The sequence below is a fragment of the Miniopterus natalensis genome, chromosome 11 (assembly GCF_054644295.1).
Source record: "Miniopterus natalensis isolate mMinNat1 chromosome 11, mMinNat1.hap1, whole genome shotgun sequence".
NCBI classification, from domain to species: Eukaryota; Metazoa; Chordata; class Mammalia; order Chiroptera; family Miniopteridae; genus Miniopterus; species Miniopterus natalensis.
Genome location: NC_142091.1, coordinates 24,545,076 through 24,567,350, shown reverse-complemented (window position 1 = coordinate 24,567,350; position 22,275 = coordinate 24,545,076). Strand labels below are relative to the sequence as shown.

The window sequence follows — 22,275 nt, the reverse complement described above, 5'->3', positions numbered from 1 at the left end:
CTCTGGACTTCTGTTCCTTCCACCCTGTGCCACATTCCCTGGCACTGTGGGCTGCCCTTCAGCTGGTCTCTGTTGTGCAGTTACTGTGATCGGAGCTTCCCCAGCTGGAGGGCAGGCTTCTCTGGTGCTAGGACCTCGCTGGCACCGGTGACACTTACGAAGCTTTGACTGACAAAACAGGCACATCTTGAAGCAGAAAAGAATGGTTGCTTCCAGTTACTGTGTCCCCCACACCCTGGAGCCTTCTATTTTGAGTGCTGTGAAGCCAGACTCAACCCTGTTTCCTTGTGTTCCAAGGAGAAATGTGAAGTTAGAATGATTTGGCAAATATCTCTTGCCACAGAGGACCATTCACAGTGTGCACACACAGCCCTGCACACTCATGCCCATCGTTTCCTCAGACCGGTAGAGATACATTCCTGCTGTGTGTAAAGGTGGCAGGCGGATTTAGGCGCACCTGTGGGGGGCAGAGGTTTCAGAATTGAGGCTTGCCCTAGCTGCTTTGGGTCAGTGGTTGAAGCATCAGCCCACGGACTAAAGGGTCTTGGGTTTGATTCTGGTCAAGGGCACATACCTGGGTTGCAGGCTTGATCCCCAGCCCCGGTCAGGGCGCATGCAGGAGGCAACCAATCCATGTGTCTCTCTCACATTGATGTTTCTTTCCCCGCACCCCACCACTCTCTTTGAAAAGCAGTGGAAAAAATATCCTCCACTAAGGATTTAAAAAAAAAAAAAGGTAACAGAATTGAGGCTCTCCAGGGAAATTACTCAGCTTGCATTTTGGATTTAGTTTTGGGGGCTGATAGCAGACCCCCAGCTGTTTAAGGCTGACATGAGACCAAAGAGAGGGAGAACTTTGTTTAACTCGGCATCTCTTAAAAAATAATATTATGATGTTAAGTGAGCATGTATTATTTTTTATTTCCTTTAATACCTCTGTTATTTTGCCTGTGAGTATACATTATTCTTTAACCAAGAAAGGTAAAAATTTTATTACAAATAAATTCACCCCCAAACCTTGAGTTTCTAACTAGTTCCATGTGGTATATACTATAAAGTTTGGTCTTACTCCTGCTTGGGTCCTGTGGACAGTGTGGTGAGCGCAGGCCTGCTGGCCCTCAGCGGAGATGCCTGGAGTCCACTCTAGCCCACTCTAGAGCATGGGGTCAGTAGAGATACTCAGCCTCTCTGGGAAAGGTACCCAGGTGCCCCTCTGACCAGCTTCCTGCTCATTCACTCTGCAGCAGCTCATGCATGTGCCTGCCTGCCTGGATGTGACCAGCTCACCTGAACCCTGTTCCTCACCCCTGTGCTGCCAAGGCAAACGTTTATTTGATCCCTGTAGAAAAGTTACATGCCCCCTCAACAAAGCCACTGCCCATGGGGACCTTTGAGAGAGTAGCTCAGAGCACTTGCCAAATCAACACCCACACAGGGTCTCTGCCCTTAGACTGATGACAGGATACAGGTTAATTTCTCCACCCAGATGTTTAACAACACAAGAGTCCCCAAGTGAGCTGCAGTTATTCCTGTGAGGTGCTCTGGGACCTTCCAGAAGGTGGGTAGACTGGAGGTGAGCAGAGTGGCCTGGAATTGTGAATTGATTCCAGCATGACTCTAGGGTTAGACTGACCAAGTTGACTCCTGCCCTCCCCTCCTACTAGAAAAGTGCCCTTAGGTAGATACGCTTTCTGAGCCTCCACTTCCTTGTCTCTGCAATGGGACAAATAAATTACACTGACCTTGTAGCTACTAATGAGAAAATCTGCACAGTGCTCACACGGGGCCTGGCACCTAGCGATGGATTAAGGAGGAGTAACTATCATTGCCATTCTTATCATCATCATCATGACCTTCAGAGTCACTTGAAGACCTTGGGCATCCTTGGTACCCTCTCCCAGATGCCTCCGTTTCTCCAAAGTTTCCAGTCCCACTGAGAAAAAGGTGACAGAAGTATGTTCACTGTGGTATCCCCAGCATATGGTACATGCTCAGTAAATATTTGTTGACCAACTGAATGGGCCGCAGAAACTAGCCTGCCTGGCCTCGGTCCATTTTTCTAGCCCGCATGCTTACCCAATAGACTGTGCTATCTCTGCATGCTTAAGTGTTGAAATTCAAACTTTTGTTTAATAACTCCTAATGACCTGAACTAGGTGCTCTATGAAGAATTGCTGTGATCTCATGTGAGGTCAAAAGTATTCTGCAGAAATAAGCCAGCTGAGATGGCAACATTAGGCTTTAGATAGAAACTGACCAGCTTGGATGGCAGCTTAGCAAGGCTGTGGGATCTTTTTCTGGGACCATTTCTGAGAACAGGGGAGCTTCTCATCTTGCTGGACTTGACCTCCTCCTGTCCAAGGCCAGGTGCTGGCTAGAGGGGAGTCAGTGACTTCCTGTGTAGGTCAGTGAGGACAGGTGCGTGCCTTCGCTCTATTCTCGATTAAATGTTGGTCACTGGCAAGATCCTAGAATAATTTGTATTTGTAGCTTTAAAAAATTGAATGCAAATATGTGGTTTACAAAAGCCCACGGGCCCATTTGCTCTTTTTTCTCTGGTAGATTAGATTCCATCAGGGCAGCTCAACACCCAGCTCTTGTCCTAGGTAGGTCGTGTGGTTCAGGGTAAAGCGTTTAGGCACCCCTCACCTTGCAGCCAGCTGTGCATTTAAAACTTGTGATCCCTGAGAACCATGAGGGATGTAGAACAGCCGGGATGGAGTCATTCTCCCTGAAGTCAGAACCTCTTCAAACCCCATAGTCCTCCTAATCATGCTGTTTAGAGGAAATAGCATGCCTGAGTTAAAAGGGAATGATCTGAAATGTGAATGTCCTCCACTGGTGAGCAGTCCAGATAAGACAGCCGCTTTATTTCCTGTCTTACAGACCTAGGCAAAAAGAAAGGCCTGGGCTTGCATCAGAGGATTTCTAGTAGCACTCTACTTTGCTTGGCCCTTTAAAGTTTATTAGGTGCTTTCATATGCATTCTTACTTGATTTTCAGGCTTCTAAATGGGGCAGGTATTCATTTCTATGTTTCCCAGGTGAGAGCACTGCAGCCGGGAGAGCACGAATCTTAGGGTTTCTCGCTCCCAATTCCTGGGCCTTTACATTTTTATCTCTAGTCTTGGGGAAACAAACAGTTGATATCACTTTTGTCAACTCTGGAGAAAGTACCCTAGACCGGAAGGCCAAGACTTAGTTCCCATTCTTGCTTTTGGTATAAATTAACTACAGGACATTGGACAAGCCACTTCTTGTCATGCAGAGCTGTGTGGACAGACAGACCAGGGTTTGAATCTTGACCCAACTGCTGATTAGCTCAGAGACATGGAGCAATTCATTTAACCTCTCAGAAGCTTAGTTTTCACATCTGTAAAATTGGGACAATATTATCTATTTATATTATAAAGCTACACGACAAGTAAACGAGACAGAGGAATTTGGCAGGTGGGGTAGCCTGGTGTTAGGATCTGCTAAGTTTGGTCATCGGTACTGAGGAGGGAGCAGGAGGGTGACCCTAATGCGTGTGAGGGTCTGGGTGAGCCCCATGTGCTCCACGTGGGCGACCCTGCAGACAGGGTTTATGTGGCCTACGTCATAGCCCAGTTCAGCATCAAGGTGTCATCTCTCCTGCTTCTCCAGAAACATGGAAACGGCCCCCCGACCAGCATGCCGGAATACAACGCCCCGGCCCTCATGGAGCTCGTGAGGGAGAAAGAGGAGCGCATCCTGGCCCTGGAGGCCGACATGACCAAGTGGGAGCAGAAGTATCTGGAGGAGAGCACCATCCGGCACTTTGCCATGAACGCCGCAGCCACCGCCGCCGCCGAGAGGTGAGGCCAGCCCCGAGTCCCACGCGGGGGCTCCGTTCAGTCCTGTAGCAAGTGCACCCGCACAAGCGCAGTGCCGCGTGGTCTTCAGCGCGGAGTCTTCCACAGCGGGTGTGCAACGTGGGCCAGACCAGGAGAAAAGTTACCCCTCACGGCCCTGAGAGGAGGAACCGCTGTCCCCATTTCGCAGGTGAAGAAAGGAGGCCCAGAGGCCTGCAGCGCTCTGTTCCAAGCCGCACTGCTAGTAGGTGGCGGGGCTGCGCGGCAAAGTGACATTTGCCCGGCAGCAAGCCTGATTCCAGCTGGCTTGAAATTGTTTTCCGCGGCTGTCTGTTGTGACCTCTGTCGCTTTCTTTCCTTTTTGTAGATGGGCAACCTTACTCTTACTGTCAAAATTGACTCAATGTTCAGTAATTCACAAAATAGTTGCGCGAAGCTCTCCTCTCGTCCGGGTGAGCAGGTAGCTGATTGCCGGGCTCAGCTGCACGCGGGGTCTCCGCACGGCTGGAGCGGCCACGCGTCCTCCCAGCCGTGTCTCCCTGCCGCTCAGCCCGCACCCCACCTCCCACCAGCGTGCTCTGTGCCCATAAGTTATATGGGGCATTCTATTCGGAGCTGTTTGGGATTCACTAAAATTTAGGGTCAGTCCGTTTGGAGGCGATCCTCGATTTCAAAGGTGCATCCATAAAACTAGGCTAGACAGTCCCACGTTTCCTTGGGATGTTATTTCTTCTTTAACGAGGAAGAGAGGCCCATGGGGGTGGGGGGCATACTTCGTAAGCCATCCGCGGGCGCTCATGTTACTTACTCAAGTAGAGAAGAATCGCCAGCAGTATGCTCACGCGTTGCCTCCAGGACTTGGGGAGAGAGCAGTGCCACCCACCTGGGCACAGATGCCTCTGCTGGGTGCCAGGCACGCCCGCAGCTGGAGAGACCTGCGGACTCCCGTGGAGAATGGCCACTTGGGGGTCATTTTCTAGTGCTCGAGTGTTGTTTATGCACGCCTGTGCTCTGAGGGGAAACCACCCACTGTATCCCATCCAAGCGAGCCTCCGGGAGTGGGAGTGGACATTTGAGACGTGTCCTGGGTGTCAAAGCTGCCGTCGTGATGTGAGAGTTGGAGGAGCTTGCAGCCTCCAGTTCAGTCTTTGTACCGTATGCATTAGAACATAGCAGCTCTTGGAAATATTTCTTGATGTTTACGTAATTGGAATGTTTTTATTTACAGCTGTTTGCTTTGTAAGGTAATAAGTAAATCACCTCTCTATCCTGAGGAAGAGAATGAACCTTCTTAAAGTTTTACAAGGGGATAGGGCCGCCCTGTGATTTTTAATGGCGAGAACACTGCAGAGGGAGGCAGGACCCCCACATTCAAGGCTTCCCCAGCTTTCACCCACGGTAGATACGTGATTCTGCCAAAGCCCTTTCTGAATGTCACTCACTTCATTCACAAATTAGTGTTTATGAAGTGGAAATTGTAATTCTTGGCTGGTTGCAAATAGAGAACCAGCCCCCGTTCCACTGACTGAGGACACAAAAGCCCAATAGCAAGCAATATAAACACGTTACTTTAAAAGCACGACCCAGGGGCCTCTCTCTATGTGTCACTGTTGTCTCAGCAACTATCGATTTATCGGAGTAGATGCATGTTTGGGGCCCTGGGCCCTGAGAGGACGAATGGGACTGGAACGTAAAATCAGAAGTAGGGGGAATGAACAGGTCTGAGGCGTGAGACCTCTATGGGGGAAGCATGAGGGGGGCGGTGGGGGTAGGAGTAGAACCAGACAACCCAGACGCCGTCAGCCACTCATGCACTCGCCCAGCCTTGTTGGTTATGCTTCGTGCCAGGGCGAACGTCTCTGCCCTCAGAGAACAGGGCAGATGGAACGAGGGTGTCTCCACCACTCCTCCCTTCCCCCCTTTTTTGCTTCCACATGTGTTATTGAGCATCTAATAATTCTGTGGAGAACCACCCTCCCCATTACTGACCACTCCTTCCCAGTCTCGAGACAAATCAGGTTTGTAGCTCCAATCTTAGTGTTCTTTTCAAAGAAAACCTCTGTAATTTCAGCATTGCTTTTCTGTTGAAAGGAAGATTTTTGAGAAATGTCAAAATTCTGAGCTCTTGTCTAGATGCTAAATGACTGCACACGCATTGGTGAAAAGGCATTCCCAGTCATTAGCTCTGTGTCTTTTCAGCCACTGATGAATACTTCACGTTTATAAGCAATGCTTTTTAAACAAAGAAAGTGGTTTTTATATACCAACTGATTTTGCCATTTTGATCAGAATTTTGAGAGGTTGGGCCTATTTTTTATGGTTTTGAAACTTTTTACAGATTTCAAAGCAATGTAATAGTTTTTTGAGAGCCTTTCGTATTTTCCTCCTCAGTTGTTTTTGTCTAGTTGTGCCTGCTGTCCTTACTTGGCAGTGTAAACATGAACTTTTGAGTTTGTTTCTGGATCTGCGTGAATTCCCCAAAAGTAAATTGGTTGAAAATGTTTCTCCAGCCACTAATTCCTGTGTTGATTTTTTTTTTTTTTTGTGCACCATAGAGTGAATTTACATTTTTGCCAGCATGTTTAAAGCATTTTGCCTGTTTTCGACATTATTGGACTTTATGAGTTATTTTCAGCCACAGTTTGCACGTAAGCCACTTTCTCACGGATGCCCTCTTTGTTGGTTTATTTCATCTACGTGCATCTTTGCCAAGGCCTTCTTATAAAAACGCAGGAAACCTCTGGAGTATGCAGTGATGGTCAAGGGCATGGACATTGGGGAGTTAATGAATATGTGGGTTTGAATTCATTTCCGCCTTCGCTCACTGGGTGTTCTTGCAAAGCCACCTGCAAAGTGAGGAAGATAACACCTGCCATATAAGTTTCTGTGAGACTAAATGAGAAGCCAGGGTGATGTGCTTTACCCAGTCCCGCCTGGAAGAAGCACTCATTCACTGATAGCTGTTGTTAAAAAGATAAAAGAAGGGGCTCTTTTTTTGCTTGTTTTGAGTATTCTAGAAAAGAGCTGTAAGATTTTAAATATGACTGTAGCATTGAAATATTAAGTATTTAGCTAGATAATTTCTTATTAATTTTTTTAATCTTCACCTGAGAATGTTTTTATTTTTTGTGTTTTTTTTTTAAGAAGTAGCATTTTTTTTAAATCCTTACTCGAGAACATGCTTAGAGAAAGGAAGGGGGAGAGAGAGAGAGAAAGAGAAGGAGGGTGGGAGATGGAGGGAGAGAGAAACATTGATGTGAGAAACGCCAATTGGTTGCCTTCCTTGTGTGCCCTGACCGAGGGAATTGAACCAACAACCTTTTGGTGCACAAGATAATGTTCAGCCAACTGAGATACTCTGGCTGGGCTATGTTTTTATTATTTTTAGAAAGAGAGGAAGGGGGAGAGAGAAACATGGATGTGAGAATCAATTGCTTTCTGTACGTGCCCTCACCGGGAATCGAACCCATAACCTTTTGGTGTACTGAGCCACCTGGCTAGGGCCATTTCTTACTAATTTAGTATTCACTGATCAGAGACATCATTGCTCCTTCCAGCCTAATATATACTTCAGTCACTTAGATGGCGCAGTTATCTCATTTTACCAGCCATTGTTAACTAGACGTGATTAAATTGCCGAAACCAGCGGCAGGAAGAGTTCTCTTTGACCAGTTGTTTTCCACCAGACACCTGCTTGCAGTTCCACCGCACTTTAATCTCCCTGGGTCTGTCCCTCCCCTTACTCCACCCCTGGACTGGACTTTCCAAGAACAGGGTGTATGTCGTCTTCATCTCTCTGCTGTGCTCCCAGCGTGATTGTCACACCAAGCAGGCCTGAATCCCAGGCAGGGCCCGTAAAACAAGAAGGGAGCTAGAATGCAAACGTGATGGGAGCTTTCAGCTTGAGTCTCTCCATCCAAGAGGACCAGTATCAGTTTTAAGTATTTACGGCGCCTCCATTTTACTGTAAAATACTGAAATAGCTGCTGCGTGAGTGAGTAGCAGAAATAAAACTTCCACTCTGATTGAGAAAGTCAGAAAGGGTGAGTAAATATGAAAGACAAACACTAACAAATGTAGTAATAGTATCCACGTGTCAGCAGGTGCACAGTGTCCATAGTCATGGCATGCCACATACTTTAATATACAGTGTCATTGGTAGAAGGCGCAGGGAATTGTTACTTTGGGATTTTATTTTGTTTTCCTTAGATACTGTCTTGATTCTATCAAGTTGAGGGAGAGAATTGGCCAGGGTTCAAGAGGGATGGTGGGTGAAGGAGTTGTGCAGGGATATTTTTAGTGTGGCGACCTCGAACGCCTCCCAGTGAGCATTCACACCATTCTGTGTGTGTCCTGTGTTGCCAGGGACACCACGATCATCAACCACTCGAGGAACGGCAGCTATGGCGAGGGCTCGCTGGAGGCCCACATCTGGCAGGAGGAGGAGGAGGTGGTGCAGGCCACCAGGAGGTGTCAGGACATGGAATACACGTAAGGAACAGCAGTGTGTGCGACCGCGACACCTCGCCCCCCACCCTGGCCAGGTGCCTCGAGACCCCATTGCGCTCACACTCCAGCCCCTCCCTGCTCAGCGAGTTACTCTCCAAGTTTGAAAAGATCTCGAGTGTTTTCTGGTTCTCATGTTTGGCCTTCAGGGGGAAATTATCTTCTCCCAGAAAGCCTGTTCATGTTTTAATTGATTTTCCCAGAAAATCAGGAAATTGACTTCCATGGAAGGCTGGCCCTGTGTGAGGCTTCAGAGTTCCCATGCTTCCTTCTGCTTTCCCCCAACAGCCAGGGATCCCAGACCCTCTGAGCTGGCCCCTGAGCCCCTGCTGGGAGCCACAGTCAGTCTAACCTATGTCCTCGGGTTCACAGCAGCTCCCAGAGCCTCCCAAGGGGCCAGAGAAGGTGCACCCTTTTGATCTATTACAAAAGATCCATCTTACACAATTTGCAGATTATAAGTGTTTGAAGACTTTACTGCACTTTATGCTCCACCCTGAATTATAATTCAAGTCCCTGGGGCAGCCTGAGAGAAAAACATGTTGAATTTTCCTAGCCAGATGGCGTTTGATTATGACTTGTTTTGTTTTCTTTTGTTATACAGCATTAAAAATCTCCACGCCAAGATCATCGAGAAGGATGCCATGATCAAGGTCCTTCAGCAGCGATCCCGGAAAGATGCCGGGAAGACGGACTCCTCGAGCCTGCGGCCAGCCCGCTCCGTCCCATCCATTGCCGCGGCCACCGGGACACACTCCCGCCAGACCTCTCTCACCAGCAGCCAGTTAGCTGAGGAGAAGAAGGAGGAGAGGACCTGGAAGGGGAGCATAGGTGAGCCCACGCCTCCTTCAGGCCAGGGTCTGGGAAGCAAGAGCGACACCAGCACTGAGAGGCAACCTCACCAGGTGGGAAGAGTCCTGACACTTTTCCGGCATCTGGCTTTGTCCCTTATAGGACACAGAAATGCCACTGAGTATTTCCAAGTCTCAGTTTACTCATCTGTGAAATGGGGAGGAGAATCAGTCATACTTTGGTTGTGAAAATTAAATGAGCGATGTGGAAGCAAAGGCTATACCGCCAGGTTGGCTATTGGCCATGGGTTGACTCCTGTAATTATTACCATCACTTTCGAAAGTTGAGGTGACCACCCCTTACAACACGAAATGTTCTAATAGGAAAAGCCCATAGACGGCAGGCCTCTGAACTTGGCTGTGCGCCAGGCCAGTTGTAAGACTGCTTTACCTCCGCTTCTGTGCCCGGAAAAGCAGGGCACTGTCTGCCCTGTTGTCCCTGGGGCCGTGGTGAGGGCAAAATGAGCTAATGGGGCGGAGGCACTGTGGAAGGAGTGAGCTCGAGCATGAGAGGCTGGCGGTCGTGGTTCTTGTTGCATTGCTGTTGTACAGGCAGAGTCTGAGAATTCTGCAGATGTGGTGTTAGCCACGAGTGGGCTTCCTGGGGCGAGGGCTGGCTGAGCCTGGAGCGGAAGCAGGCAGCGTTCCCAGACACAGGTCCTCCACTTCTTCCCCTGCGCTCTGGCAGCTCCAGGGTCTGGCCCTCCTTTGATGCATTTCCCCGGGTCGGAATGTGTTTTGTTTATCTCTGGAGCCGAGAGCCAGTTTTTGTCAGCACAGAACCCCGGAGGAGCCTGACTTTTTCATGCCAAAGGGGATGAGAGCTTTCAGTATGAACCTGACAGAGTTGGGGGGATCAAGGCACCTGGCCAGAGTCTCTGTTTGAAGTCCCCCCGCAGGTTGCTTCAGCAGCCCCTACCCTCCAAGGAAATGTACTTCAAAGAGGATGGGCGTGGACAGCAGCCGGATCATCAAAGACCCTCCCCAGGACACTCAGCTCCCCACCCCAGTTAGAGGGCCTGGGAGTCGGTGCTCAGACAGGCCTGAGGAGTAAAGGAGTCTGAAGTGTGCTCAGGCCAGCTTGGGACATGCAGCCATTGCTCTGGTGTCTGTGCCTATGTCCCCTAGCATATGGCACGTATGCACCAGGCCTGGGAGCCCGACTCAGTCTGCAGGGAGAATTGCTGTTCTCTGCACTGGTGTCCCTTCCATTACTGTCATGGTAATTGGTGTCCACCTGTTACAGAAACAGAGAGGTGCTCTCTGAGAGGCCAGGAAGAGGCACACAGTCACGGGCCACTGTATCGTTCCCACAGTGTTTCCCCAAACTCCTGTGTAATGGGCTCTGGAAGGAGGTAGAGGTGACAGAGATGGCTCTGGGGCTCTGGGTGGGATAACTGGCCAGTGATTTAGTTCCACAAGGACATCCTGGTCAGAGTGCCGAGTTTTGGCAGGCAGCTGAGTAGGTGGAAAGAACACAGGTTGGCTTAAAGTCAGGCACAGCTGGGCTTGAATCCCATTTCTGCTACTTCCTGGCTGTGAGATGCTCATTTCTCTGAGCTTCCACTTCCATGTCTGTAAAGCAGAGGGTAACAGCAGGGCCTGTCTGATAGGACTGTTGTGAAATACAAAGTGAGGTGATGTGCGTGGAGCACCTAGCCCAAGAGCCTGGCCACTCAACATGTGGTCTGTGGACCAGCATCACCGGCCTCATCTGGGACCTTGTTAGAGAAGCAAGATCTCAGGCCCCTCCCACTGACTCAAATCTTCTTTTAACAATATATCCAAGTCACCAGCAGACATGTTACATCTGGAAGTACAGCTGTAGACAAACCGAATTGCTCTGTGCTGAGTTATGAATGGGCACCTCAGAGTAGCCCCGGTGAAGATACTTTATGAATTGATGGCTGGTTCAGATACGTGAATAGATAGTTGATTGCTCTGACCACGTTTTCTATAGGCCAGTGTTCCGGAGTGCTGGCACTTTTCTGAATGTGTGCTGTATTTCATTATTTAAAAATTAAAAAGTTGCTCTCCCATCCAGCTCTACAGGAAGACACTGAGGAGAAGGGAAAGCACTGCCCGCCACGCTCGCCTCTTCCCTGGCCAGCATGCCCTACGCTCCCTGCCCCCGGCCTGCCTGCTCTGGGGCGGGGAGCCAGAAGAGGCTGAGCGGCTCTTCCCAGGGACCCCGCTGGTTTCCTGCCTGTTGGGGCCATGGCTCTCAGCTGCAGGGGTCTCAGGGAATAAAGTGCACACCTCAGTGTCGTTCTGGCTTGGAAACTAGGTCGTGTTTGAACCTGGCCCTGAGGGAGACCATCCAGTTCCAAGAGTGGGTGGCATTGTGGGCTGTTGCGAGGCACAGCAGGCTAGTGGGACCGTGTCTAGGGCCAGGGAATCCTTCAGTTTTCCTTAAGCACACAACCATGGCTCAGGCCAGCCCTCCTGGGCCATGTTAGGTAAAGCAAGCATCGGCTCTAGAAAGCCTTGCAGGAATCCCCACCCCTCAACACTGGCTGTTAGAATAATTTTAATCCACTACTTATCATATTAGATTATAACCAGCTTACTTTACAACTCCTAAAAAACAACTATAAATTTTTAGGGAGGGGACTAGGTCTTTTCGTTTTTGTAATTTCCTCAGTGCCTGTCAACCTATCAGGCACATAATAAGTGCTTATAAATGCATTTGGTCAATGAATCAATGAATAAATAAAACAGTCCTCAGTCAAGAAGGAAGTGATCTCCAAGACTAGGGTGTTTTGTCTTGTTTTGTTTCAAAGAATGGCATTGAAAAACCTGTCTCTCTGCCCTCAGGGCTGCTGCTGGGGAAGGAGCACCACGAACACACTTCCACCCCCATACTGCCCACCCCACCTGCTGCGGCGCTGTCCCCCACAGTGCCCGCCTCAGCGGCCAGCAGCGCCCACGCTAAGACGGGCAGCAAGGACAGCAGCACCCAGACGGACAAGAGCACCGAACTCTTCTGGCCCAACATGGCCTCCTTGCCCACCCGCGGCCGGCTGAGCGTGACCCCTTCCAACAGCCCGGTCCTGAAACACCCGGCCGCCAAAGGGACCGCAGAGAGGCTGGGTAAGAGGTTCCCGTCTCCTTCTGCACTACAGGAAAAGCCCTAGAGCTCTCTGGCCTGAGAGGGGGAGCCTTTGTTGAGCTGGGGAGGGAGCAGGGTCACCCATCAGCTGTCACTTTGTGGGGTGTTTTTTATGATGATGGTTACCCTAATGCACCTAGGCTGTGTGTGGCCTTAGGGAATGAAATGTATGTAGACACTCCTAATTTATTACCATTTAAAGGAGTACACAACGTGAGTGTCCCCCCTAATGTACGCCTTGTAACCAGCTATTTCTTACGAGGGGTGGAAATAGACGTGCTCCTTAGGAGGTTGGAGGACAGTGCCAGGCACCAGGTTCATCAGAGGCGTGGGGTACCTAGCCCGGCGGGGTGTGCTTACTGGGTCAGGATTCGGGGTTGGAGCGCCTCCTGGCTGAGGGAGGAGGCGGGTTTAGCCGCAGAGGAGGGAACTCTGGCACCGCACTCAGGCTAGCACTGATGGGTCACCTGAAAACATTCAAGAGAAGCTGGCTTGGGAGGAGTGAGCTCACGATGAGTCCAGACCCATCCGGGCAAAGAGTAGACTCCGCCCTGTCATGGGGACTAATCCTAGTCATGGAGATAGCTCTCTTCAGGAATTCTTTTGAGAAAGTGGGCTTATTGGGGGCATAAAGTAACTGTTTCAGGGGGGTTCTTTATTTTCACCCTACAAAATAAGCAAGTATATACAGCATTGACATTTTTTTGAGATTTAATTTCTGGAATGAACTTTTCCAAGGAAGGCAGGGAATGTGTGGAAAGTAACTGGCTCCACCGTGGGCCAGGTTATGTGGCCTTTTCTACATTCACTGGTGGTGTTTGAAATGGCTCCGTTTTAGAGACACCTGTAAAGCCCTCGGCCTTCTGGAGGTGCAGGCTGCTGATGTTTCCCTTGTGTTTGGCAGAGAACTCTCCTGGCCACGGGAAGTCGCCCGACCACAAGGGCCGCGGCGGCAGCTCGCTGCACAAGCCCGAGTTCCCTGACGGGGAGATGATGGAAGTTCTCATCTAACGCCGGCATCCCTGTTGGATTTCGTAACGGGACATTGACAAACAAACGAGGAATGTGGCAAAGGGAGCAGACCGATCGAGAAGACTGATCGAGAAGGTTGTAGAAGGAAAATCAGAAATGATCTGAACTGATAAAGATTTAAGATTAGTAAAAACACTTTATATAAATGTTAAAAAAAAAAAAAGGAGACCTACATGAATGAAGACGAAGAGAACGCTATGGATTTTCAGTGCCTGTGGTGGCAGAGAGACAATGCATGTAGGTTTGGAAACAAAGAAGAAATAGGAAATGGAATTTTTCACTGTACAGAAAATGTATCTCATGGGGAGGGTCTGTGTACGCCCGTTTTCTGGTTATAAACAGATAAACCTGATCCTGAATCTTCCTTGGAATACCCCCCTTCTCCTTGCCTTTTAGCATCTTTTTGTTTAAGAAGAACCTCCTAGAATCTCTGAGAGCCCGTCTGGCCATGATGTAATACCACCTGTGTCACCCGGGGCGTCCTGTGAATGTGTGTGGGTGTGACAATGAGATGAACTGTCGAGGGGTGGCAGGGGGTTTAAAATTTGATCCTGGACTAATTACCTGCTTGGTTCGGATTTCTCAGGGGATTACGGGGCTTCCCGGCTTTTGCGGATTCGCAGTATTTTCTAAACAGAATGGGAGTGTTATAATCTTGGTGCTCATCCTCCCTGGCTTCTCTGACTTCATCTCCGTCTTCGCTTCATTCTCTTTAATTCTACTTTTTTCCCCCTTCATTTTTTTCCCCCCATTTTTAAATAAGACGTGGCAGAATAGGTCTGGGATTTATTAGAGCGGTATCTGAACTGTCACCACTCCCGCTGAGTTTCACAGTGACCAGTGGGGCAAAGCCGTAGGCTCGCCGCCTGGCTGCTCCCTCCACTTGGAGCAGTTGGGCTGCAGCTGCTAATCCCATTCTGCCTGCGAACTGTGTAAACTCCGAGAGGCGGAAGGCCCACGGTCAGTGGGACAGCTTGTGTCAGGATCATGACCCTGGCTTTTCTCTCTCTCACATCGGCTCTTGCAGGGAGCTTGGTATTTCCTCCCCGTTGCCCTGTGGGGTATGACTTTCAGGACTGCACTCTAGGAGACAAATGACACTTGACATGGTGGCCTCCAGGACCTCCCCTGCACCTTGTGCCCTTTCTCGCGTCTGTGGCTCACAGCACATCGCCCACTCCACTCTCCCCGCCCGCACACTTCTCTGGTCACCATTGATGAGCACGCAGATTCCTGTGGCTGTCAGCGCATGTGTGTTAAGTTTGTCTCTGTCGTGAACTTGCTTTGTAACCTAACAGGTCAGTATATATACGGTTTGGTCTGATTTTTCATTGTTAAGTTTGGGGCAAGTTATCCAAAGCAAGACGGGAAGGAATACCATGTTAAAGAGTCAGGAGGGAGTGAGGGGGTGGGTCCCGTGTCCCTGTGTGTGGCAGTTCCCATCCAGGTCCTCAGACAAGAGGTTCTCCTTCCAAATCTAGGAGGTGCTGGGTCAGAAAAGGAGCAGCTGGTCAGGTGTTCTTGCAGGGCCCTGATATCTTTCTCCCCTGGCTCAGCAGGATGCTGTTACTCTAGGTCCCCTGCTTCATGCTCGCTTCAGGAAAGAAAGGCAGGCCCTGGCTCTGAGACCACCCCAGGAAGCCTGGAGGCAACACTGTTCAGGAAACTTTGCTCAGACAGCTTATTTTAGGGCTGGTCTTCAGTATGTAACCTGGGTGGAGGTACAGCCTCCCCAAATTGAGGAGGTTGAGGATGACAGAAATGCAGGCTGGAAGGGAAGGAGGAAACCAGTGCTTTGCCTGGAGGGGCCTCCACTGTCCAGTGTGACAAACCAAGCTGCTCTGCGGGGAGCGCTGAGCTTTGTGGGTCATGCTCTCGCCTCCTTCAGCCCCCGGTTAAGCATCACTGAATATGGTGCAGCCTGGGAAGCCGGAGCGGCTCCAAGGGCGAGGAGCTCGCCAAAGGCCCTGGCGTGTGGGGAGAGGGCACCGAGGCCCCGTTAGTGAGGAAAGGGTTGCTTTGCATGGGCCAGAGGGTCCCCATTCCAGTCTCTGCTCTCGTCACTTTTTATGGGCGATGAGGTTCAGTATATGGCAACTGACTCTCTTAAGGACATTTTGATCCCCAATTAATGTTGGGGATGCACCAGGAAGGAAGGAAAGTATCTACAGATAGGAAGGCAAGTCGCCTCTGCCAGCCCCCACCCCCTCCCTTGTCTGGGCCACCTCAAACTTGGGCTGTCTCCCCTAGAAGTGGCTGAGAGTGAGAGCCACAGGCAGGTTTCCCCCAGACTTTGTCCCCATGTTCTAGCACCCCTCATTGGCACACTCGGCACCAGGCTGGCACACTGTCCTCCGTCCCGAGTTGCCAGGCGTGTTATTGTCAGAATGCAAGCGTGGGCATCACCATGGTTCAGTCGCGCTGTGGGCTTTGTTGACCTTTTTTTTTCTTCTAACCTGCTAAGACTCTGCCATAAGAAAAGGGACCTATAGCTTTAAAATTTTTTATGGGAGCTCTCCTACCAAGCCAGGGCCCCTGACACCTCATCTTCGTAGCTTTCTCGAAGCCTTGCTTGTGTGTGGAAGGGGTTGCCTATCCTGAGCACCCACTCTGCATTCTAGGCAGTTTACAATATGTTATCTCACTTGATTTCCAGAAGAAATAATAGTAGCTCTGGTTTTTAGTGCTGACTCTATGCAAGCACTGTGGTAAGTACCTTTCAATGAGCCCTGAAGCCACCTGGGAGCAGGAGCAAGTTTATTCTCCTTATTTCACAGGCGGAAATGGACTCAGGGAGGTTGAGTCCCTTCCTAAAGCCTCGCAACCAGAAGCCGGGATCTGAGCCAGTGGTTTGGAGAGGAGCTGTGTCTTTGTCACAGGCTCTACTGCCTCTGACGTGGGGATAAGTATCTCTCGGTGCCACATGTCGGCCCTCTCTCCCCCATCTATGATGTGTATGTGAGAGCGCACACAGCTACCCCACTCTCAGGAGCTAAGCAATAGGACCAGGCCCAGAGCTCCTAGAATTGCCCATAGACACCAGGCGTAGACGGAAATCTTCGTGCTCCATTATAAGCATGGCTACAAAATCCATCTAGAAAACACTTGTGCATGTGCAGAGGCCTGGACTTCTCGGGAAACTCCCGGGAGTGTCTGATTATGTAACATGCAGGTACTGTCCGCGTGAAGGGCTTTGGCGCTGTGTGAGGACACGCCAGAGCAATTCTGCTTCCTCCTTCAATGTGTTGTGGCAGCTCCTGTGTGCCGCCCAGGTTGTTACGTGGACTAGGAGTCGTCCCCGGATTCCTGCAGCTCATTTCAGGGCAAGTGCATTTTCTTCTCTCAGTGTTTCTTGTGTTTCCCAGAGGTTGGTAGCTAATGACAGCACTGAGTTCAGCCTGTTCCAAGCAGGCACGTAGGACAGGGCTCTGGTTGGAGGCCAGAGAGCACGAAGCCTCCTCTCTTCAGTCCTGCAGGGGTCGCTCTTTGGGCTCATGTGTAAACTTGGCTGCACAGGGCTTGGGTTGGATATCCAGACAATTGCTCCGGATGAGGTGTGAACATGAACAGCTCGGTGGTTCTGTTGCTCAGGGAAGAGACCAGGATGCCCCTGCAGAGAAGCCCATCTGTCCTATTGGTTCTCCCTGGGCCTTGCCCTCAGCCACCTGTATCCTCATGGTGCAGTGGTCAAAGTGCCGATGGGCTGAGGAGTTCTCCCCGGGCAGCAGCCTTCTGAGCCCTGGAGACTGATGTGAACACAGGTGTCAGGTGAGGCAGGGCTCCCAGGAGGAGTGAAGAATAGATTGGGGTTTAAAAGATTTCTCATGCATATGCCTCAGGGAGCTCTGCTGGGCCAAGAGGTGTGTTTTCCAAAACCAAAGTCCTGCTCCACATCAGCACTGGCGCTGGTGGAGCGTGTTTCTGTGCACTAGGATGACCTCGCACTGCTGAGCAAAGGTACCACTGTCAAGGTCAGTGGGAGCCTGCGCATGTTCTTAAAGGGTAAAGGCTTTAAGTAGCCAGAGAGCATCTGGCCCACAGCTGGCTCCTTCACATCCCCAGACCCGAGGCAGCCATGGCCTGTGCTTTATAAATGTTGGTCTCCTTTTCTTTCTTCTGGTTGATTCATCAGTGTGCCTAAAGTGTCTTCATTCAGCGTGAGGAGCGTTTCATGGGTTTGCCTCTGATGTGTGGCTCCACGGGAGAGGGGCGGAGTGATTAAGACGTTACCGGAAGCTGATCAGCTGGGAGCATGTGAAGGTCGGCACTTCACTAAAAGGATTTCTTCTGGAACAAATGAGCAGTTTTTTTCTCTTCTAAGTAGAAAACCTTCTTCTTTAGTAATTTAATGGTATATAAAGACCTGTATATGTGGGTGCACACACGTGAGGTATGACTGTAAGGTTGTGTGTCGAGTTTCTTTTCTAAAATCCAGAGGATCCAAGTGTTTCATCTCACCTTGCCTTCCTTAGAAGGTGACCCTTTGGGGGACTCTGTGCTGGGCACTGCCGTGCTGCCCAAGTGGAAACGTTTTGCGAACAGCTCCATCTGCATGGCCCCTGGGCCTGGCACGTTCATCGGATCATCCTTAGACGTGAGACATCTTCATCCTTTGGAGATGGACATAGGTTTGGAAATACTCCCAAGTCATTAGCTCAGTTGGTTAAATAAAGATGTGTGATTAAAGTAAGCCACACCATTGTAGCTTAAAAAACAAAACTCTAAGATGTTCCTGGGAGTGAGTCTTTGGACTCCGAGAGCCTCTCAAAGTGACCACTTCTAAGGCGTCCCAGTGGATCCATTTTTAAACCTGTTCTCTCGCCATGCCTTGTATGTGTTCACATCTCCGCGTGCCCACAGCTGTAAGCAGAGTCATTGTTTAAACTCCAGTAGGTACCCTGTAAAGCTGTGTTATACTTAGCGCATGTTATTGTCATGTTATGCTCTGAGCGAGGTGTTTGTCGTGAAACTTTGCTTCTTTACAGAATTAAAATACTGTTCTCAATATAATGAAGTACCTATATGGCATTTTCTTGTATCCGCTCCAGAAGTTTTCATGCCCAGTGGTGTGTTTACATGTGATTTTGCCTAGGATTCTGTTCACACATAGACACCTCCCTGTAAGTATTTATTACAAAACAGAATGTAAGCAGATGTATCCACAGTGGTTTTCTTTGAATTGAGGTGTTTTTCCACTTCTGAGGAGTGACAGTGGCACCTCCTCCACGAGGCTCTTACAGAGTCTGAGATTCTGTGAGGAGGGCAGGTGCCTGCAATGGCCTCGTCCAGAACTCGGACCCCACCAGGGCCAGTGCCCTTTCCGCCTGCCGTGCTGTCTCCGTGCTTGTGGCAGCCTGTTGTGTGCTCTCCGGCGGACTCTGGTGTGACATTGGGGCATCTTAGTCTGCTGGTCTGTACTGAGGTGGGTGTACAGAGCTGCACAGCCGGGTGAGTCTGTGTACAGAGTGGGGGGAGTCCAAGAACGCGGTATGTGTCCCCCAGAAAGTACCGATACTGTTGGTCAGCCAAAGATTTTCCTATTCTTTGCTGCTTAAACTTGTGCCTTAATATTGTATATAATAAATGGATAAAATAGCTCTTCTTCCCCTCATGCTTGCTCTTTTCTGTTCCAAAGTACCTGCATACTGGTTGAATGCTTGTTGAATTTCATTTCATTTCTTTGCTCAGGGACAGCCTCACTGGCCTTTTGCTTCCAGAGGCATCTGGTGCGCGCGTGTGCACACACACACACTCATGGGCCTTGCTTCCACCAACACATGCTCTTGATCCTGAGGGAAGAGAGTCACCCAGACCACTGAGCTTGCCACCCACCTACTCCCGGCTCTTCCACACAAATAAGGACAGAGGAAATGCAGGGAGGTAGGCCTGGGGGACAATGTCACTTCGATCTCATCTAAGGTTCTTCTTTTGGGGCTCCTGCGTCCAGAGCCTGCCAGTGGCCGCTGCCACTGAGCAATTAACCTAAGCAGCCTGGGCCCAGAGTGTGGGCTGGAGTCAGACCTGTGTGTGCCCCAGGATGGCTATGGAAGACGTAACTTTGTTAGTGTGTTAGGGTCACAGGAAATGAGGGGGCTTTGGCAGAAAGGGGTCCCATGGTATACTGGTCAAGCTCAGGTAGGAGCTCAGTGACTGGAGCAGCAGAACAGAATAAACCGTGTGAGAGCCCTCAAGTGAAGGCTCTTACCAAATAGACAGTGACCTCTCAGGGACACTGTTGGAGAGGAGGAGGTGCCCTTGTTTATTCTCTGATCATGCCTCTTTCAGCAGAGAGTGATGTAAAAGATGGCAAAGAGGTGTTTGAACCCAGGACGCAGAGCCTGTGCACTTGGCAGTAAAAGGTGGGAAGGTGCTGGGAGTCGGCAGAGCTCAAGCTCCTACCTGCTCAGGTTTTATCTGTCCTGCCTTCTCCCCAGAGGACTTCTCTGCAGGGAACCCCAGGTCTCTGCACGCCTGTGGATGTGACTCGTGTAGCATTGAGGACAAACGGCAGCTCCCCAGCCTCCCCCTCCCAGGACCGCTCCAGGAAGACAGCTGGAAGATCTCTCTGCCTTTAGGGCTCAGCTGAGCACCCTCTCTGAGGGTGCCCACCTCTGCCATCTCCCTGCCCTGGCCCAGCGCTTGGGGGAGGCACCGAGCTCTGGCCTTTCTCTTGGCTCCTTGTACACCTAGGGAGAGAAATCCAGCCCCAGCATTCTGTGTAGTTCTTCCAAGCGGTAACCACATGTGGTTGTGCCCTGAAGGAATGCTGGCCTCTGTCCCAAGGTCCTGAGCTGGGACCTCTGTGAATTACAAGGGGTAACAATGCCCTCTGGATTGTTTAGGCTCTTCCTTAGAAAAAGTGAGGTCCAAAACAAGAAATGAATCAGGACCTCTGAATTCCTTTCTTAAAAAATAAAAAGTTCTAGGATGGTGAAATAAAATAGCTCTGTCATGAAAGGACGTTGCTGTGCTATTGTTTCTGTCGCCCTTTTATCAAGCATGACCATGAGTATCCGACGTGCTTCCTGTACCGGCCCTGTTTGTGGCCAGCAGACACCACCACCACGTCCAGGTGAGCCTACGCTCCCTTGACCAGGCTGTCACCTTCAGAACTTCCTGTGTGGAACTGGGAGGAGGCCCTCACATCTGGTGCGGGTTTGTGTCAAAGGGAGGCTCTTCCCAAGGTCCTGATGTGAGTCAGTCCTATTGCTTGAAACTGATGATGTATCACTTGGCATCCAGATTGGTTTCACCCCCTTGACTGTTGGAGGGAAAGCCTGTCTGGCTTTGGAATATCACTTCCTTTTAACAGCCCCCAAGGTGGGTATTATACAACCTCACCCCTGAGTTTCAGAGGAGGAGACAAGACGTGTGCTGTGCCCTTGGGCTCCACCGTCCCACCCAGGCCTGCTCACTTCTAAGTCCCCATTCCCTCTGTGCAGCACTCCATTTTGGCCTGTGACTTTCTTTAGTTTTTATTTTTAATGGCTCATTTGCTTGCTTTTGTTCTAAAGAGAATTGATAGGCAAATGGCTAATTGGAGAAAACATTTTTGAGGCTCTTTTGGAAGGAACAGAAGGCCTGTACTGGATGGACAGACTAGATGACAGCCTCTGGTTTATTTGTAAGATATAGATTTAATATAGAGCAGCTTGACTGTCTAGCAGCACAGGGTACACCTGTTGGGGAGAAGGGACCCAAAGGCAGACAGTGTCTCTAGGCCCTCTCTCAGACTGGGGTTCCGCTCTTGTTTCTCTCAGACACATCCCGAGACCACAGAACTCAGAGATGCCTTTGTTTTTTGGTCAAATGAAATCCTTGGACCTGATAGACACTGTAGGAGCTGGAGTAGTTGATGACTAGATGAATCAACCCTTGGGATTTAATTAGAGAAGAGTTGTAACGTGCCTGCACATAGTAGGTCCTCCACTAATGACAGTCCCGAGGTCATGACATCTATTCCAGCCCTTGCTTCAGGCTGCCTCCTATCACAGTGAAGTTCACAATGAGGGTCAGCTCATCTGTCTGGGGAAGGCACACTGTCTCATACCCAGCATAGATGTTCATTAAAATTTGAACTATCTCAAGCTTCTTGCATGTTCAGTGACTTTTCAGGGAAACTAAAGTAAAATCTTATTTATTTAAAATATTGCAAGGAATGTACATTTGTTATTAAAAACACACACATTCAAATGCTATTAAAGTGTACAAAATAGAAGTTACTCCCTCCTCTAAATCCCTATTATTAACCATGGTTAACAATAGTATATAACCAAACAGATAGGTATATAGATATGTATGAATGAATATTTTAAAAATAAGATCATGCTATTTCATACAACTTGCTTCTTTCACTCAACAATAAATCCTAGGGCTATTTCTCTACGGGCATATCTATCGTACATCTTCTGTAAGTGTTCCTTTGTATGGAAGAGGAGGGGTTTGTTGAAGTCCAGGATGTGAAATGCTTTACCATAGCATTTTCCAAGGAGTTGAGAACTGAGACCATGGGGAACCTGGGAGGTGTTTGGTTTTCTGCTAAGAAAGGGGCCAAGTTTTGCAACATATGTCAGGCTTGGCCAAGCGCTGTCCCTAAGCCCTCCCAGTGCATCATGACATTTCCAATTGCCTGTCCAAGCACGGATTGGTAATTAATGTGATGACGTTGGGATCCCAAGGACTGGACAGTGCCATGGCCCAGCTGGTGACTCCAGCCCACCCTGGCCCGGCCTGCCCTGTTTCTACCCAGAAAACCTGTCAGCTCTCTGAGGGGCTGATTTTCCATCCAACATCCTAGCCTCTGGCCTAGAGAAGAACACATTTTCCTGGCATAACCCAACTCAATGTTAGTCCGACTCTGTCCAGGCTGCTGATGGCATGCATCCTTCCCTTGTCCCTAGCACTTTCATTTTGCAGAGTGTCTGTCAGAGTTTCACAAATAT

The 22,275-nt window shown here is 49.7% G+C and overlaps 1 protein-coding gene across 5 annotated transcripts in view; it reads left to right on the top strand.

Moving 5' to 3' along the window:
• Window positions 1–18,343, top strand: part of AMOTL1 (angiomotin like 1) — a 144,492-nt gene extending 126,149 nt beyond the window's left edge. For all 5 annotated transcript variants that reach the window (XM_016206775.2, XM_016206778.2, XM_016206777.2 and 2 more), the window contains 5 exons: window positions 3,645–3,835; window positions 8,198–8,323; window positions 8,943–9,169; window positions 12,007–12,282; window positions 13,206–18,343. In XM_016206775.2, coding sequence (XP_016062261.2) covers window positions 3,645–3,835; window positions 8,198–8,323; window positions 8,943–9,169; window positions 12,007–12,282; window positions 13,206–13,312 — 927 coding nt within the window. In that variant the 3' untranslated portion in view covers window positions 13,313–18,343. The remainder of the gene's footprint in view (window positions 1–3,644; window positions 3,836–8,197; window positions 8,324–8,942; window positions 9,170–12,006; window positions 12,283–13,205) is intronic.
• The last annotated feature ends 3,932 nt before the right edge of the window (window positions 18,344–22,275 follow it).